This window comes from Ovis aries, chromosome 2 (assembly GCF_016772045.2).
Source record: "Ovis aries strain OAR_USU_Benz2616 breed Rambouillet chromosome 2, ARS-UI_Ramb_v3.0, whole genome shotgun sequence".
Lineage (NCBI taxonomy): Eukaryota > Metazoa > Chordata > Mammalia > Artiodactyla > Bovidae > Ovis > Ovis aries.
In genome coordinates, this window is record NC_056055.1 from 145,053,098 (window position 1) to 145,072,026 (window position 18,929).

Genomic DNA, 18,929 nt, shown 5'->3' on the forward strand with positions numbered 1-18,929 from the left:
ACTTCAAAACTCAGAACTGTCAGCTGATGGCAATATTGTCAGTTCTTACCTAGGATTATTTATAAGAAAAATAGAAAAATTTTAATTTCCTGAGCATTAAAATTTGATCAATTTATACTTTTGCAACAGAAAAATTTTTCTAAATTAAAATTTACAAATATGCATTGAGTATTATGTGCAAAACATTTTACACGGGTACAAAGTTCATTTGTTCCAAAGATCTTTATTAAGCCATACATTTACTTGGGCTCAGTCCCTGGGATATCATGTCAAATGGCAAGTAAATAGAGATTTTCCTTAAAGGAGCTTACTAGTACAGTTGAAGAGGAAGATATTCAAATAGAAAATTATAAAATAAGAGCACTGAAAGGGGCACATTACAAAGCCACGGGCAGTCAAGGAAGACTTTCTGGAGGAAGTGCTATGGACATTGTAGCCAAATGATAAATAGGAATTAGCCAAATAAAGCATGTTGTTGGTGGTTGGAGCAAAGATTTCAAGTAGAGGATACCTCATGAACAAATAGAAGAAGTAGCAAATATATATCATATTTGTCTAAGGTCAGAGTGACCTGTTCCATAGGCTGATTTGCTGGGGGTACGCATGCTATGAGGGGCTTCCCAGGTGGCTCAGTGGTAAAGAATCTGCCTGCCAGTGCAAGAGATGCGGATTTGATCCCTGGGTCGGGAAGATCCCCTGGAGAAGGAAATGGCAACCCACTCTAATATTCTTTCCTGGAGAATTCATGGATAGAGGAGCTTGGCGGGCTGCAGTCTATGGGGTTGCAGAGTCAGACGTGACTGAACAACCAAGCACGCACATGCAGGCTGTGTGTGTGCTAGAGTTTGGGCTTTATTCCCTGGGGCCCCACTTCCCTGGTTCTCTATTTCACTTCATCTTTCAGACTTTTCTTGACTCTGCTGCTGCTAAGTCGCTTCAGTCGTGTCCGACTCTGTGCAACCCCATAGACGGCAGCCCACCAGGCTCCCCCGTCCCTGGGATTCTCCAGGCAAGAACACTGGAGTGGGTTGCCATTTCCTTCTCCAATGTGTGAAAGTGAAAAGTGAAAGTGAAGCCGCTCAGTCCTCTCTGACTCCTAGCGACCCCATGGACTGCAGCCTACCTAACTCACCATTACATACTGGAATTTCTCAGGGTTCAGACCTAGATTCTTTTTTTCCCTCATGCTTCTTCCTTTTCTCCCTTGTCTGATTTATCCATGTCCACAAGTTTGTTTACCACCTGTAAGCTCAGTGATTCTTAAGTCAGTTCTGAACTTAGGGTCTTACAGCCCTCTTACGACCATCGTGTTTACGACTTGTTTCCTTAGGACTGTCCTCTCTGTTTGCTACTGTTGCCACCCCTGATTCTCTTAATCGTTGGACCTGCCAAGTTTCTTCTTGTCCCGGGGGCTTTGTATGACTTCACTTCTCTTATCCTGAAATGCTCTGACTCTCTTTTTGCCTAGTTACTGCCCACTCCTTCTTCAGGTCTTCGCCTGAATATCACTTTCCCAGGGATGTCTTTTGGGTTTCTCCTAATTCCCATTTGATGACTGAGTAACATACTGCATTTTTATGTCCTACTTTCTGGTTATTATTTTGTTTTGGATACTGCTTTCCCCACTGTGCTTCAGCTCTCTGAGGGCAACAGCCAACTCTTTCACTGATATACATGGGCATGCCCAGTCACTCAGTTGTGTTCAACTCTTTGTGACCCCATGGACTGTAGCCCTCTAGGCTCCTCTGTCCATGGGATTTTTGGAGTGGGTTGCCATTTCCTTCTCCAGGAGATCTTCCTGATCAAGGAACTGAGCTCACGTTTCCTATGTCTTCTGCATTGACAGGTGTATTCTTTACCAGTGAACCACCTAGGAAGCGAGCCTTATATTAGAACACTTAGCAGAGGATGTGCACTTTGCATGGGGACTTTGCACAATGAACTGCTTGGGTTAGGACAGTGAAGAGCCCCTGAATGACCTGATATGATCGGCTATTAGAAAGTTTATTCCTCTAGCAGTATGGAGGAGTTAGAGAAGGTCTATGGCTAGAACAAGGGGCATAAGTAGATGGATATTACCACTAGAAGTGTACATCCTCATAGCACACATATGATTAAAACACAAAACTTCAAAAGTTCCTTGGTCCAAGGGCGCAGGGTTATTCTCAGGACTCTTTTCATCTCTTGGTGTGATTTATTCCATGTGGGACCCTATTTTTTCCACAGTCTTTCTCTTTGTGAACCGTAGCAGCCACACCTACCCCTGCCCAGTGGAAAAGAATACCCACTTTATGATGTCCAGATTGGCCCTGATCAGCTCTGATTAGGTCATGTCCCCATCTCTGAAATAGTCATTGTTGCCAGGGAAACTCTGGGCGTTGATTGATCCATCTAGATAATATATTCTCTGTGGAGCTGAGGCAATCATGCAGTGGTAAACCGGCTCTAAAAAAATTTTTCTTTAAAAAAGACCTATTTGTGGCATTTGCCGTATTCTTGAGTATACATTCTCCCACCATGGCTGATTTCAGGATGCCTGGCTGGCCAAGTTCCTGAATGTTTAACAGTCAACTGTGACGAGCAAGTTTCAGCAGCTCCCCTACTCTGTCTCTGAGCAGAAGGGAGAGCTGCCAGCATCACAGAGACTGATGGCACTGCCTCCCTAGGCAGTGGTTCTCTAAAAGCCAATTGGAATGCAGTTCAATGAGGAGTCAGTGCCTGTAGCCAATCCAGCCAATAAGACTGTGCATAAATTATACTTTAGTGTCCTTATTTTATTTTAAGAATTTTTTTTAAAGTTCTTATGTCATTTTCTTGAATAACATTTTTAAGTACCTTATAATATTCCATTTTGTGAAAGTACTATTGTTTACCTCTTTTATTGTGGAATATTTAGGTTGATAGAACATACATAATGCTTTGCAGGACATATCTACAGCTATTTTCACCACATTTAGGACAGACTTACTGAGATAGTTTGCCTAAGTGAAATTACTAAGTTAAAGAAATAGCCTCTCTAATGCTTTGAGACTTTCCAATAGATGTAAAAAATAGTTTTACCAATTTATAACACTGTCATTGTAAAAGAGTAACTATTTCATTCCAGTCATTTTATGTAATTAGAAAAATAATCAATAGGAGAGAATTGATATATCATTTTAATTTTCATTTATTTAAATTGCTAAAAATGTTTAAATGTCAACATTTTTATAACAAGAATGTTTCTTATATTGAATTTTCTTATAACTTCCGGACATTTGTGTGCATTGATCTTACTATACTATTTTCATAGGTATTTAGTTCATCATCAATAATTTAATTTATATATGACATACGATAGTTAATAGTGGAAATTCTAGCACATAGCACAACTTGGTAAATGTTGAAGGGAGTGCTGTACATGAAACTTTCTCTGATTCTGTATGTTTTGGGGGTGACATAAACTGCTGTAATAGATAAATACAAAATCACAATAAGTTAGCAGTAAAAGTTAATTTCTTGTTCTTGTCAAAGTTCCTTGCAGGCATTACTAGTTGAGCACCTTTTATGTGGTCATTTAGAGACAAAGCCTCCTTCTGTTCCATAGCTCTGCTCTCCTCTTTAGGACTTTGTCATCATCTCCATTCAGTGAGCAGGTGGTGTAAGAGAATGGGGGACAGTATGTGGGACAGCTGTAGGGATTAGGCCTGGAAGTGTCACATTGCATGTACTTACATCCTATTGACCAAATCTCAATCCTGTGGACACAACTACTTGCAAGGAAGAAAAGGAAAAAAGGATTTTGTGAGCTTCTAGCCAGTCTTTGCCAAAGTTCCTATAAGCTGAAATAGAGAAATCTTTGCTGCTGTTACAACTTGTGTATATCTGAGAATAAATCACCTGTGTTACTTAAATTATTTACAGATTAAAATATGGAATGGACAATTTTAAATGTTGATAAGAGGTGAATAGCATTTTAGTAGATCAAAGTAGTGGAAAATGACATTGAACGATCATTGAATGGCCTGAAGTTTACACACTTAACAGATTGGAAGTGGTCAGACAGAGTGACTTTGACATGTTATAAACAAGTCTTGGATGGGCACCATTTCCTCCATATATAAGAAAATTAGATGTAAAATAGACTGTATGAGGAATTTGTAATTAACTCAACCAATAAGTTCAATGACTTATTAGAATGATATTTTAAACAGACTATTCTAGCTCTTTTTTTTTTTTTCTACATACACAGGTAATTAAAGTATACAGTGAAGATGAAACCAGCAGAGCTTTAGAGGTACCCAGTGACATAACTGCCCGAGATGTTTGCCAGCTGTTGATCCTGAAGAATCATTACATTGATGACCACAGCTGGACCCTTTTTGAGCACCTGCCTCATGTAGGTCTAGGTAAGGACACAAAATCATGGTCATATCATTGCTTTTCTGTCCTTTATAATTTTGATCATATGGCAAAGGTTTGCTTCACTTGTGGAAAGACAGAGGACAGTTATGAATCATCCTTTTCTTTGTTTTTGATTTTTGTTGGTGATGATTGAGAGAAAAATGAAGTAGCACTAGAATAGAAATAATAAGAATAAGAATAAAAAATAAGAATAGAAATTAAGATAGAAGTATTACAAATTTACCACCTCTCATTGTTTCCATAATGATCTATGGAAATTTGGGAGCTAAACCATAGAGTCTAAGTTGATGGAAAGATACATTGCATAATAATTTTTAGTGTTCTTGCCTGGAGAATCCCAGGGATGGGGGAGCCTGGTGGGCTGCCATCTATGGGGTCACACAGAGTCAGATGACTGAAGCGACTTAGCAGTAGCAGCAGCAGCACAAAGAAAATTTTTGAGAGGTTAGTAAAATATGCTGTAATGTGGGCTACACTTTGCATTAATTATAGCACAGCCATGGGAAATACCCACAGTGGTGTTTCACTTTATGCGAGTGTATACCCTAAATTTTTCTTAAAGAAATAAATAATTCCTTCACATTTGAAAGTCATAAACATAAAAAATAGTCTTATTTTCAGTTGGAAATGCATCTCTGTATTGTGAACTTGTAGAGGCTTTTCCTCTCAAACCTTTTAAAAACTCATAAACTATTTCCATTTTCCTGCTAGAATGGGACAGAATTCAACAACAGTTTTGTCTCCCTTTTCTTATTTTTACAGATATTCCCACAATAGGTAGATGAGAAAGGAAGGAGTTTGTTAGGACAGTGCCATTTGATTCTTAGAGTTTTATATTAGTTTCCCTTGGCTACTGTGACAAATTAGCATAAACTTGGTGGCTTAAAACAACCGAAGTTTATTCCCTTACCATTCTGGAGGCCAGAAGTCTGAAATCAGAATCAGTGGGTTGGATTCAAGGTATCTTCAGGGATGAACTTCTTCTGGAGGTTCACGAAGAGGCTTCATCTCTCGTCTCGTCTGGCTTCTTGCGGCTGCTGGCATGGCCTGGCTTACGGCTGCATCGCTCTGCTCTCTGTCTCCACAGTCACACCGTGTTCTCTCTTTCCATGTGCACTCTCAGGCGCACTGTCGCTGTCTTATAAGAACAGTAGCATTTAGGGTTTATGCAGCATAACCCAGGGTAATCTCTTTCCTTCAAGATCCTTAAATCAATTATATGTGCAAACTTTTGTTTTGTTTTTGTTTTTTATTGTTTAAGGTAACGTTTGAAGATTCCAGGGATTAAGATGTGGGTATCTATCATTTAGCCTACCACCAACTCCTTTGCATTATATATCAAACAACTTAGTAGTAAATCATCAAAATTATTTTAAATAATCGGTCAGTGACAGCACAGTTTGTTCCTTCTATTTGTTTAAGGAACTGAGAGTTTTATACCTAGCTATGAGAGTTGTTCACTTTCTTGCATAGCTAGCTACTAGTATTATAAACATGTTTCCTTTGTTTGATACATAGAACAAAGGAAACATGTTTATGCCCGAGAGCAGTGTACCAAAGCTAGGTTCAGTTTGGATGAGAAGTTTGCCTTTGTCTTATGAAGTACAATGGAGATGATGTTGGCAGAAAAGTTAGGTTCCTAGGAGGATCCATCTTCAAAAAATTCTGGAAAGTGATTGGTTCATTTAAAGTCCCTTGCATTCCCTAAATAATTCAGAAAGTGTCTGTAGTACTTCCTGTCTGAAGATTGCTGTCCTAAGATGTGTCAAGACCTTGGGAGAGGACAGAGGGAAACCTGCAGAAAAGAAGCTTGGATAGTCCCCACAGGGATTCTGAACCCCAGCCCATTCTTCCACCCTCTGTTTGAGAGTTAATGGGCCGTAACATGTCAGCTATCTCCACAACTGAGCCTATACCTGCCAGGAAAACTCGAATCTTGCAGGTATGCTATACTGGTCCATGTGACTTGCTGTCTCACTTTCATAGGCCAGAAAAAACCCAATGTATATTTTCTTCCTTGCCATTTGTAACTAATTTAACTTCTATTTATGATCATTAACCTCTTAGAATGTGGTGGTGACTCTAGAAAGGCACGTGCCATAATTCCTAACTATTTTGTTTACTTATGGCTTTTAGCAAAGTAGCTCTTAGTTAATATAATATCTAATAAGAGTGTTTTATACTCTTAACTTTTTCTCTTTGAGAGACTTTAAAAATCATTAAACATCTTTTGCAGTTACAGTCTCTATGATTTATCCCTAACAAAGAGCTTGAAGTTCGGTAATAAAATCTACTCTGTAAATCAAGCACCAGTGTTCATGGAGACCACTGCAGGTTATATGAGGAATAAAAAGATTTGTGCAAGTCTTTTAATGTAGAAGCTTAAAATGGAACATTGAGAATTAATTTGAGCTACATACTAAATTTAAACTTTTAGGCACTGAATAGAAATATATTTCTCCATTACTGTATTTTCTGGAAACTGCTGAAATAAAATCAAAGATGTGAGAATATTGTTTCATGGTTTCATTAACCAAGCATTAGGCCGAAGCTTATGAGAAAGAAATTGAGTTCCAAAGCTTTATTGTGTTCTTTTTTTTTTTATCCTCTTTGCTTTTACTCAGATAATATCTTTATACAGTAGAAAAATTGCAGACATTAATGCTATTGAATTACTAATGTGTATTAGATTTACCACCTTCTCTTCCTTTAAAAAAAATCTACTGCTTTATTTCTGTAAGGATACACTGAGATGTTAGATGATAATAGTTAATGACTATCCGAATAAACTCCTGAGGAACAGTTTTTTCCTTTTTATTTCTTCCACCTCTTTATCTAACAGTGTGACAAAAACAACTTTTATGGTGCTGTATTCTTTCTCAGCATGAAGAGTAAAACCAGTGTGTTTTTGAATTGTATTTGTGAGTATGTAGCTTATAAATACTCTTGCAATATCTTTTCAGCCTAAGAGTGGTATTAAGCAACATTTTTACTATTTGCATGTTAAAATGAAAACAAGTAGGATGGAGTGTTTCCCCCTTAAATATGCTGTACAGATGACAATGTCCTTTGTGAATAGAGTGAGGCACTCATATATTGAACTGTAAATCTTTGCGTCCTGTTGACTTAAAGAATCAAAGGATAAACCATTTGCCGAAACTGCTGACCAGCTAGTGAGCTCTGCATATTGTTCAGGGGACACTGTTGACCTCTCTCTGATAGAAATACTGGGTTTTCAATGTATAGAATTCTAAAGGTGAAGGGATAGTCTATTATTTTTTAAAAATATTTTTAGTACAAAAATAATTAGGCTCACTGCCAATAACTTAGAAATAAAGATGTCAAGAAGTAAGCAATGCTATCCACAATTTAACAACTCTGAAATGTTTCTTTAGTTTCTTTATTTTGACATTATCTCTTGCCTGTGTGTTCACTTGTGTAAACTACCTTTCTATATATATGTGTACATTAAAAAAAAAATCCTAAGTATTTTCTTTTTTTTTTTTCACTTCGCAGATTCCACAAAAACTAGGAACTCCCTCTGCCCCCTCTGCCTTTCCTGATTGCTTTCTTCCAATAGCTTAACAAATGTCGATTGACTGATTTGCACAAGCCTGTTTTGTATAGGGATCCTGGGGGTACAGTAGGAACACAATAGACAAAAAGCAATGCCCCGATGAACTTGCATTCTGATGGGAAGAGAAAGACAAGAGACACATGATTAAAATGTGTAATCTCTTAAGTAATGATTAGCACTGGGGGGAAAATGAAGGCAGAGAATGGGGTAGGGAGTCTAGGGCTGGCAGGGAAATCAGGGAAGGTGTCCCTGACAGTGTGATGTTTGGGTGGAGATTGAAGCAGATAGGGGCAGCTCTTTCACTTAAATGGAAGAAGATTGTTCAGGAAGAAGGGAACATAAACAGGGAAGGCCTGGACTTGGCAACCTGCTTGTGTTCAGGAAGCAGCCGAGAGGTGGGCACTTAGGGAGTCGGGAAGGTGGTGGAAAGGGACTGCATGGAGCTTCTGTGGGGCCCTCAGGCCATGGAGGGGACTGAACTTTTACAGTGAGTAAGGCAAAAAGTAACTGGAGGTTTTTGCGTCAGAAAGTGGTAGGATCTGACTTAAAGTCTACTACTGAGAAGACCCAAATGCAAGTTTTAACCATTTGGAGGCTAAGCAAATCCATTTTGCATTTACATCAAATTATCTGTGGTTTCCTGGCTTGGTCCTTGCCCATCTCTCATTTCTGCTAGTGATGCATGTCACATTATACCATCTTCACGTCATGGTCTGCACACATATGAGGCTTAGTGTTTGTGAGATCCTGAAACCTTGTAGGCAAAAACATTTTGACTTATGAGATCATGACAGCTGGGAGTTTTCTGCACTCCAGTTGACTTTAATGTCCCAGATAAGCTTAGGAAAGTTTCAGAGACATGTTATATTGTTAATAGATGTGCTACTGTTGTTGTTTCTGATCCATTTAAGCACACCGCAGATTACTGAGGTCAGGAGGAGGAGCACGTGACATTAAAAATATGGTAGGGTTATCGAATCCAAAGGACTTCTCTGGTGGGTCAGCAGTAAATAATCTGCCCGCAATGCTGGAGATACAGGAGATGTGGGTTCAGTCCCTGGGTTGGGAAGATCCCCTGAGGAGGGCATGGCAACCTACTTCGGTATTGTTGCCTGGGAAATCCTAAGGACAGAGGAGCCTAGCGGACAACAGTCCAGAGGATCACAAAAAGCTGGAGATGACTGAAGCGATGGAGCACACATGCACGCGTTGAATCCAAAGTCTGTTTTCAGAGTGACGGTTGGTGTGGCAAAGAAGACTTCTTTTTATTTTAATATGAATGTATATGTGTGATAGCTACTATCAATGGGCATCTTGTGTGTGCAGGGCCCCTACTTAGAGGCTTCACTTTCATCTTGATAGACACTCAGTATTTAGCTTCATAGCAACCCTGCAAGGTACATTAATATCATCTCCATTTTACATATAAGAATACAAAGAATCGGTGATAAAATACCTGACCTAGAGTTAAACCTTGCACAAATCTATATACCTGTCAGATTCTCAAGCGTATATGTTTTCCATGGAAGCAAGTTTGTTTTTTCTTCACCCCATTAGATCAGGCAAATTTTTTTGGGAATCTGTAATTGGTTTCTCTCTCTCACTCTCCATCTCCGTCTCTCATACATGCTATAAATACAGATTGAAATTTTGAAACCTCAAGAACATTTTCATATAACCCTTCAGCCAGGTAGTACTGAAATTACTGGAATCTAACTGATCCAGCCTGGTCCACTTTATTGCAGAGCCAGTTATTTATTTTGGCTGAGCAAGGGGACCGTTTTGGAAATGACTTGTTCTTGAATTTATACATGTCTTGAATGGTGATATGACATTTGGAGCTTTGACTGCAGTATCATTATTTCATTACCTCTGTCCATAACTATTAATATATACTGCCGAGAATTTTCCCAGGCAGAGTAAATCATGGAGGGCAGCCCAGCATCCTGCTTTTGTTACAGATCCCTGATTTGCCTGATTTGGGGTTGTGTTATTATGAGTTTCTAGATGTACGCACAGCTTTATTGACGTTGGATTTCAAATATCAGGAAATCAACAAATACTCCCCCTTCTCTAATTATAAAACAAACCATTTTGTAACTGGTGTGTTTTACTTCACAGCCACTGGATGTCACTGCAGTTCCCCAGATGGCGTCCCCTGCTTTTAGAATCATTGTATAAGAGGAGGGTGGGGGAAAAAGAAACTTCAGTTTTAAGTCTTCTGGAACTTAATAGGATCCATGTTTGCTTTGCTCCCATTCTGATTCCTGGTATGAAGCAGCAGCAATTAACACAATACCTCAAGCGCATAGCGATAGACTCCTCGGGAAGTGGCATTAATTGTATTTTAGAGTCATTGCTGGGCAAAGCTGAGATTTCTGTTCTGAATATCACTGTAGAGTGGCTTTCATAAGCAAAATGAATGACTGGAGACTTTTAATGAGACCACTTTCATGTGTGCAGCTCTACCCACGAGGTCTGTTTAAGACTGAAGCAGTACACAGCAGTGGGGAGGGAGCCCTTCCCAAAAGCCTGCTTTGAAGCCACTCCATTTTTTTTTTTTTTTTTTTTTGCAAAAGAAGCACACGTGTGGATGTTTGACACTGATATTAATGTGTATTTGTACTTTCTGTGCTGTTTGGAACCCATCAGCCATCAGAGTTGTGACCACCCTCATCACCAGCAGAAATAAATGTAAAGCTTTTAGGACACGTGTGCATGCGTCTCTCCTAAGACCCTGACCCGAGGGTTAAGGCAGCATGGTTCTGGTAGCACACTGAGACAGATGGAATGTTAAAGCAGCAGAGAGTGCTCCTAACCAAATCCGCCTCTTGTGGTCCAGCTGATTTTTCCTTTTCAGTGTTCTAATAGCCTGGGTTCAAGTCTCATCACCTCTCTTCTCAGGAATTCCTTTCTTCTTACAGCTGGTCCTTCCTCTTGCCTCTGATCATACCAGAGTTATCCATCTGAGCGCAGGCATGATTCACCTTGTGTTTGGGCCCAAGGTCCTTTGCAGGGCTTGTAGTATGTGCGACCTGACTACCCTTCCTGTCTCCAGCCTTGTGTCTTTTCCTCTCCTCTGAGTCTATACACTAGACAACTGCCTGTAGTCGCCTGCATTTCTACTCCTTGGTCTCCTTACTCATGCTGTTAAGATTCTCAGGAAGTCCTTTCTCACCCATCTCTACCTGGCTAACTGCTATGCATCTTCCAAGGCTTACTTGGAATGGTAGTTAAAATTGACAATAAAGTATAACTGTATAATAACTCTCCCATAGTGCTAGTGGTAAAGAACCCGCCTGCCAATGCGGGAGAGGCAAGAGATGGGGGGTTCCAACCCTGGGTGGGAAGATTCCCTGGAGAAGGATACTGCAACCCACTCCAGTATTCTTGCCTGGGAGATCCCAAGGACGGAGGAACCTGGCAGGCTACAGTCCATGGGGTCGCAAAGAGCCGACTGAGTGACTGGCACTTTCAAATGGTAACTGCTAGCCGCTTGCTAAAAATTCCTATAAAAACAAAGATGAAACCCCTCAGCTGTCCAGGCTGACTGACAGCTAACCTGGTGCCATAGTCCAGGGAGAAGAAAGATGGAAAAGCAGTTGGAGGCATCCCACACTCTGCCTTATGAAGTGGAGTCGCCCTTTCCATTTGACAGCAGGTAGGGACACACACCTGCCTCTCCCATATGCCTAGGTGCAGACTTTGGCCGCTCAGAAGCTCTTTTGAGACAACCAGCATACTTGCTGGCACCAGTTTTTCTCATACATCTTTTAATAAATTACAGACCTCCCACAGCCCCCAAAACAGAGTGATGCAGGAAGCGCTAGGAGTCAGTCAGTTCAGTCGCTCAGTTGTGTTTGACTCTTTGCGACCCCATGGACTGCAGCATGCCAGGCCTCCCTGTCCATCACCAGCTCCTAGAGCCTACCCAAACTCATGTCCATCACATCGGTGATGCCATCCAACCATCTCATCCTCTGATGTCCCTTCTCCTACCGCCTTCAATCTTTCCCAACACCAAGGTCTTTTCCAGTGAATCTTCACATCAGGTGGCCAAAGTTTTAGAGTTTCAGCTTCAGCATCAGTCCTTCCAGTGAATATTGAGGACTGATCTCCTTTAGGATGGACTGGTTGGATCTCCTTGAAGTCCAAGGGACTCTCAAGAGTCTTCTCCAACACCACAGTTCAAAAGCATCAATTCTTTGATGCTCAGCTTTCTTCAAAATCCAACTCTCACATTCATGCATGATTACTGGAAAAACCATAGCTTTGACTAGATGAACCTTTGTTGGTAAAGTCATGTCTCTGCTTTTTAATATGCTGTCTAGGTTGGTCATAGTTTTTCTTCCAAGGAGCAAGTCATATCTGCAGTCACCATCTGCAGTGATTTTGGAGCCCTAGAAAATAAAGTCTGTCACTGTTTCCATTGTTTCCCCACCTGTTTGCCATGAAGTGATGGGACCAGATGCTATGATCTTAGTTTTCTGAATGTTGAGTTTTAAGCCAACTTTTCCACTCTCTTTCACTTTTGTTAGTTCTTCTTCGCTTTCTGCCATAAGGGTGGTATCTTCTGCGTACCTGAGGTTATTGTTATTTCTCCAGGCAATCTTGATTCCAGTTTGTGCTTCATCCAGCCCGGCATTTAGTATGATGTACTCTGCATGTATGTTAAATAAGCAGGATGACAGTATAAAGCCTTGACATACTCCTTTCCTGATTTGGAACCAGTCTGTTGTTCCATGTCCAGTTCTAACTGTTGCTTCTTGACCTGCATACAGATTTCTCAGGAGGCAGGTCAAGTGGTCTGGTATTCCCATCTCTTTGAGAATTTTCCACAGTTTTTTTATGATACACACAAGCAAGGCTTTGGCATAGTCAATAAAGCAAAAGCAGATGTTTTTCTGGAACTCTCTTGCTTTTTCAGTGATCCAGCAGGTGTTGGCAATTTGATCTCTGGTTCCTCTGCCTTTTCTAAATCCAGCTTGAATATGTGGAAATTCATAATTCACGTACTGTTGAAGCCTGGCTTGGAGAATTTTGATCATTACTTTGCTAGCGTGTGAGATGAGTGCAATTGTGTGGTAGTTTGAGCATTCTTTGGCATTGCCTTTCTTTGGGATTGGAATGAAAACTGATTAGGAGTGATAGAGGTGAATTCTGTTCCCACAAGTACCAGATAGGTGGGTGCAGGGGGCAAGCAAATTTGGATAAGAAACAGATTTAAGGCTGTTTCAAGCAGGATTATTTACAGTATCAATTAATGAAAAAAAAAGCCTAATGCTGTAATAATAGAGAGATGTTATAAATTATAGTACATTTATAGAATATGATGTTATGTAGCCTTTAATCATGTTTTTGCAGTTTTTCCATTGAAGACTAGTATGAACAAATGTGAGACTGTAACGGTGATTTGAATAAAGTGTGTATTTTTCGTGTCATTTAGGAAATGTTGCATATATGTCTGTAAATCTATATATACATTGTTTTCTAAATGTGAAAAATCTATACATGTAAACTCTCATTGTCCCAAAGAAAAAGACAAGAAGGGAATATAATGTAATGTTAATTTCTTATTCCTAATTGACAGTTTTAAAGATAGATTGTGATTGTGAGTTGTCTGTTTTCAAATTTTCTGTAACGGAAATACATTATTTTAGTAATCTGGAAAAAAAACCCACAATTTTTAAAACTTGTTAAGAGATTTTTTTTAAAGACTTGATTGAGACAACTTCCTGAAGTTTCAAGTTGGATCAAGTACCAATCTTCTATGCTGCTGTAACATTTTCTGCAGCTGTCTTAATAGGGATTGTATTATGAAATCTAATCTATAATTCCATGAATTTTGGAATTGTGTATATGTGCATCTTTGTAACCTAGAGTCTAAAACAAATAAATGGCTTTTGAATTAAGCTGCACTAAACAAGCAGTTCAAAGGACAGATTACAAAGTGCATAGAAGGAAGAGATTTGAAACAGGAGCTGGAGGAATCACATGCCATGCCATGCCCAGGTGGAAATTTACTCTGCATCCTTAAAGGATGCATTGGATAACTTAGAATTTGTGGAAGTTGTTTCTAAACTCTTAAAGTATTTGCAGTCAGCTTGAGATAATATATATGCAGACTTTTTGGGGAAAAATAAGACTTTCTATGAATAATACAAGTTGTGATCATTGAATCTGACTTAATATGAGGGCTGTTATGCTTTGTTGAGGAATGATCTGCAAGACCCTTAATACTCATCGACTTGAGCATCAAGATTTTCCTATTATTGCTCTTGGGAAGCTGAATCTGGCAGTGACAATTTTCTAGGGGATCTTATTGGTATTAGGTAGTTTTCTTAGGTTAAGGAACCTTTTAAAAATTGAGCCTTGCTTTATTGTTTGCTTCTGCAGTTACTGTTTTGCTTGCTCAGATGCTGTTCATTTTTATCTGAAAATAAGATTGACAAAATGTATGTAGTTTCTTGCTGGCACAGAGAAGTACAAGGACCTTTTGTCTCCTGGAGTTTCCTGTAACAAAGGTATACCAAGAATTGTTTTCTGGTGAATTAGCGCTAAAAGCCACTTTTGTTTCTTCTCTTATCTAGTGATGAGAAGAGTAGGGACTTCGGTTTCTATTTGATCCTCATGCCGTACTTTCAGTAGATTCAGCGAAGAAGTCCAGGCAGAAGGTCACAGGTGAACACTTTCCATTCTGGGAGGATTGAGGTTTTTTAAAAAGACTTTGAAGTTAAATAAACAGTTTCAGAAGGAACTTCTTTCTTCCCTGTTTTTTTTAAAGAAAAATTTTCTGAAAATTAAGTAGAAAACAGAATTATGTGTAGTTATCACTATTCAGTAATATTTCAGTCTGTTACCATAAGACATCACTGATTTATCAGAAGCAAAAATAAAACTTAGTGATATGAAGCTTTTGTTTTTAAGACAGCTTTTTTTTTTCATTCTTTCCGGGGGCTTTTTTTCCCTCCTTTTGGTTGCTGTTTGAAGTGACTTAAGATGGCTTCTCTCCTATTTTTCTACCTACATAAGAGTAGAATTTTCTCATTATAACAAATTCATTTTACAATGCCTGAAAAATTCTTCAGAAAGTGTTTTAAATTGACTTGTGTCTGTGAAGGTTTTGTGGCATTTTTTTTTTTTTTCTGCCATACAGCGCCGGTTGCAGCCTGCTGCTTCCTGACCGGGGATGAAACCCATGGCCTCTGCAGTGGAAGCATGGAGTCCTGACACTGGGCCCCCAGGGAAGTCCCTGTGAAGTTGTAATAATATATCTTAATATAATATTGTAGATGAATTTATGAAGTTTTAAAAGTGAGGTTTTTAAAAAAATCACATTGAATTTATGTGGATTTTACCTGGAGTCATTTCTCAAATGATAACTCAACAAGTATCTGAGTTCCTCCTGGATGATAGCTCATAATATTGTGTTTTCAAACATTTACAGCAAAGAGCCTCTAAAGATAGAATTAATACATCTCTTTTGCTATTTAAACAATATAAGTTATTTACTAGGATTGCTCAGTTGGTTAAAGTCTGCTTGGCTTTGTAATGGGACTACAGAAGAAGAGTCAATAGAAAGTTTATTGGAAGCCATCTAGACAAGCCTTTTGTTTTCCCTTTCTTGGGTGTTGGTGATGATGTCTTACTTTATGAATAGGCTTTGGCAAAACAAAGCTGGTCTTCGGCCACTTTTCACCTCCCCTTTAAGTGTTTTTCTTTTCCTCTCAAAGTAATCCATCTAGGCATCTTGTATCCTCTTGAACTTCTCCCTATTAAGATCTGTAATTAGTTTGATTTCTGCATTTTTAAAAAATACAAATTTTCTGTAAGATGTGATTAGCTGATAATCACTTAGACCTTTTAGGGTTCTTTGGGTTATTATAGCATTCGTCCTTTAACATAATGAGCATTGTTTGGGAGATGGTATATATAATGGCACATCTAAATGGGGACTGTGATGTATAAATGTAAGCAAATTATTTAATATCATTTAAAAAAGGTTCTATAATAAGTAAGTTTTGTTTCCATTACCAGAAGAGTATAAGAGGTAAAAACCTGTGGCTGCATTTGATACTCTGGCCTTTGTTTGCTTTTCATATGTTTTCTGAATTTTCAATAGAATAGTACCAGAAGTATGTTTTTGCTTTCCCACATACTCTAGTTTTTGCCCACTTGATTTGAAGACATTTTTTTCTGCTTAAAATTACCAGGCTATTTTCCTGATGCTAGTAATTGGCATTTGGTATTATCACTCTATGAACTTTTCTGCAAATAGTATATCCCTTAGTTTTCCACTCTGGATTGGTATGTTGGGCTTCATATGTGTGTAACCAACAAAACCCCAGCTAGACTGTTGCTTTTTTGGTGACTACCCATATTACACTAGTTTGTGTGTGTATGTGACATGTTTGTCATAGCTGTTCAAATGCAGCTTGGTTTTTCCACTCTTTTTTGTTATTTTCTTTTTTGAAGAGAACCCAAATTCAAATAATTTACTTTTATGTGAGGTTAAGATTGATAATTGAAATATTACCTATTAAATTATTTCCCTTATACCCAAACTGTGATTGTTTGTTTTCAGTTAATTAGTAAATAGTCATTGAACACATATGAAAATAAAAGAATTTGAGGCAATGGAGTCCTGAGAACTGCCAGAACATAAGAGAGATTTGAGCTGATATAGAAAGAACAAGTAGGCTATAAACAGGGGATGCCCTTCCAGTGGGAACTGTAGTAAAGGCCAAGACAGTGCTGTGCAGAGGAAGGAGGAGAGACTCGAGGTCAGATATGTGGCTGCTGTTCAAATCCTGAGACCCTTGTTATTCTAAACAGGAGACTCCTTATCCGTAAAATGGAAATAGAGTTTGGCCTTATAGATTGTCCTCTTAGTTTCCTAAGGCTGCTGTAACAAATTCATGGTGGCTTTGTTCTTGTTCAGTCGCTCAGTTGTGCCCAACACTTCGCGATCCCATGGAGTATAGCATGCCAGGCTTCCCTGTTCTTCACCATCTCCCGGAGCTTGCTCAAACTCATGTCTATTGAGTCAGTGATGCCATTCAGCCATCTCATCCTCTGTCTTTGATGGTGGCTTAAACTAATAAAAATGTAATCTTTAAAGGTTCTAGAGATAAGAAGTCTTAAATTAATTTTGCTAGGCTGAAATCAAGGTGTTGGCAGGGCCACACACTTCCCAGAGGCTTTATGGGGAGGCTGTTCCTTGCCTCTTTCAGCTTCTGGGAGCTACCACGATTGTTTGGCTTGTGGTCACATCACATCACTTGAGTCTGTGCCTCTGTGGTCACTTTGTCCTTTCCTCTTCTTTCTCTGTCAGATCTCCTTCTGTCTCTCTCTTAAAAGGATACTTGTGATGACATTCTAACATGTATACTATCATGTGAATTGAATCGCCAGTCTATGTCTGACGCAGGATGCAGCATGCTTGGGGCTGGTGCATGGGGATGACCCAGAAAGATGTTATGGGGAGGGAGGTGGGAGGGGGGTTCATGTTTGGGAATGCATGTAAGAATTAAAGATTTTAAAATTTAAAAAAATAAAAAATAAAAAAAAAAAGGATACTTGTGTTTGGATTTAAGGCCCACTTGTATAGTCTTGGATACTTTTCTCAGGATCTTTCAGTCAATGATATCTGCAAATCCTTTGCCATATAGCATAATGTTTACAGGTTCCAGAGATCAAGACCTGAAGTCTTTATTCAACTTCCTGCAGAATAAATTATATAATAATTAAATACAGCTGTTTTATCAGGTTTATACATGAAGAGATGTAACTTGCTTTATTTCTATAGCTTGAATTAATTTCTGAATGAGTCTCTTGACCTCTTAATGACAGTTTAATCTTTTGTTATTGGTTTGCTTTATGGATTATTCTTAGTCTTTTTGTGGTAAATAATCAGTTCAGGTTATATACATAAGTTACATACAGGTTTAAGATCCTCTTAGTTGAAAGACCTACTTTCACTCTTCAAATACTCTGGTGGGGCATTTAAGTCCCAGGAAGGGTATTTACCTAACTGCTATCCAACTTTTCTCTTCATGGTCTAGAAACGCTTGTTACTCTCAAGCTTATTGCCTGTACTATAAAGCCCACTAAGTTCATGGTCTTCTCTTAGCCCTTTCCCACTCCTTCTGCGGGACTTGATTCTGCAGTGTTCTTTTCTCATTCTTAAATCTTATGGACTCATCTTCCTCAAGGTTGCACTTAGCTAATTGCTTTTCTGCCATGTTAGATGCAGGACTTGTACTTGAGGCTCTAAGCTTCCCAAGGCTCTCTCTGGTTTGAACCACACACCACCAGTAAACTTACATGGGGTTTTATCACCATCCACTCCTCACCATGAAAGGGTCCTAGTTCTAGGAAGGGCAGAGTATGGGGTCGCTGGGACCTAAGCCATCCACTTACTCTCCATCTCCCTCTCAGTCTCCACTCTACCCTTTCCTCCACTAACCCCTTAATCCAAGATAATTTCCCAGATGACAGAGGGTGCATCCCTGCATGGGGCAGTGGAGGATTGGCTGGCCATTATTCTCCCTGAAAGTGAAAATAAAAGTCACTCAGTCAGGTCCAACTCTTTGTGACTCCATGGACTATACAGTCCATGGACTTCTCCAGGCCAGAATACTGGAGTGGGTAGCCTTTCCCTTCTTCAGGGGATCTTCCCAACCCAGGGATCGAACCCAGGTCTCCCACATTGTGGGCAGATTCTTTACCAGCTGAACTCTAAGGAAAGCCTCAGAATACTGAAGTGGGTAGCCTATCCCTTCTCCAGGGGATCTTCCTGACCCAGGAGTCAAACTGGGGTCTCCTGCATTGCAGGTGGATTCTTAACCAACTGAGCTATCAAGGAAGCCCATTATTCTCCCAGTGATCATATTTGTCAAAGATTGATAAAGTCTAATTTGAAGGTCAAAAGTAAAGAAAGTGCACC

General features: G+C 39.3%; 1 protein-coding gene across 5 annotated transcripts in view; it reads left to right on the forward strand.

The window, feature by feature from the left end:
• GRB14 (growth factor receptor bound protein 14) overlaps nt 1–18,929 on the forward strand; it is a 125,338-nt gene that overhangs the window by 73,020 nt on the left and 33,389 nt on the right. For all 5 annotated transcript variants that reach the window (XM_004004651.6, XM_042243799.2, XM_042243800.2 and 2 more), the window contains one exon: nt 4,232–4,388. In XM_004004651.6, coding sequence (XP_004004700.2) covers nt 4,232–4,388 — 157 coding nt within the window. The remainder of the gene's footprint in view (nt 1–4,231; nt 4,389–18,929) is intronic.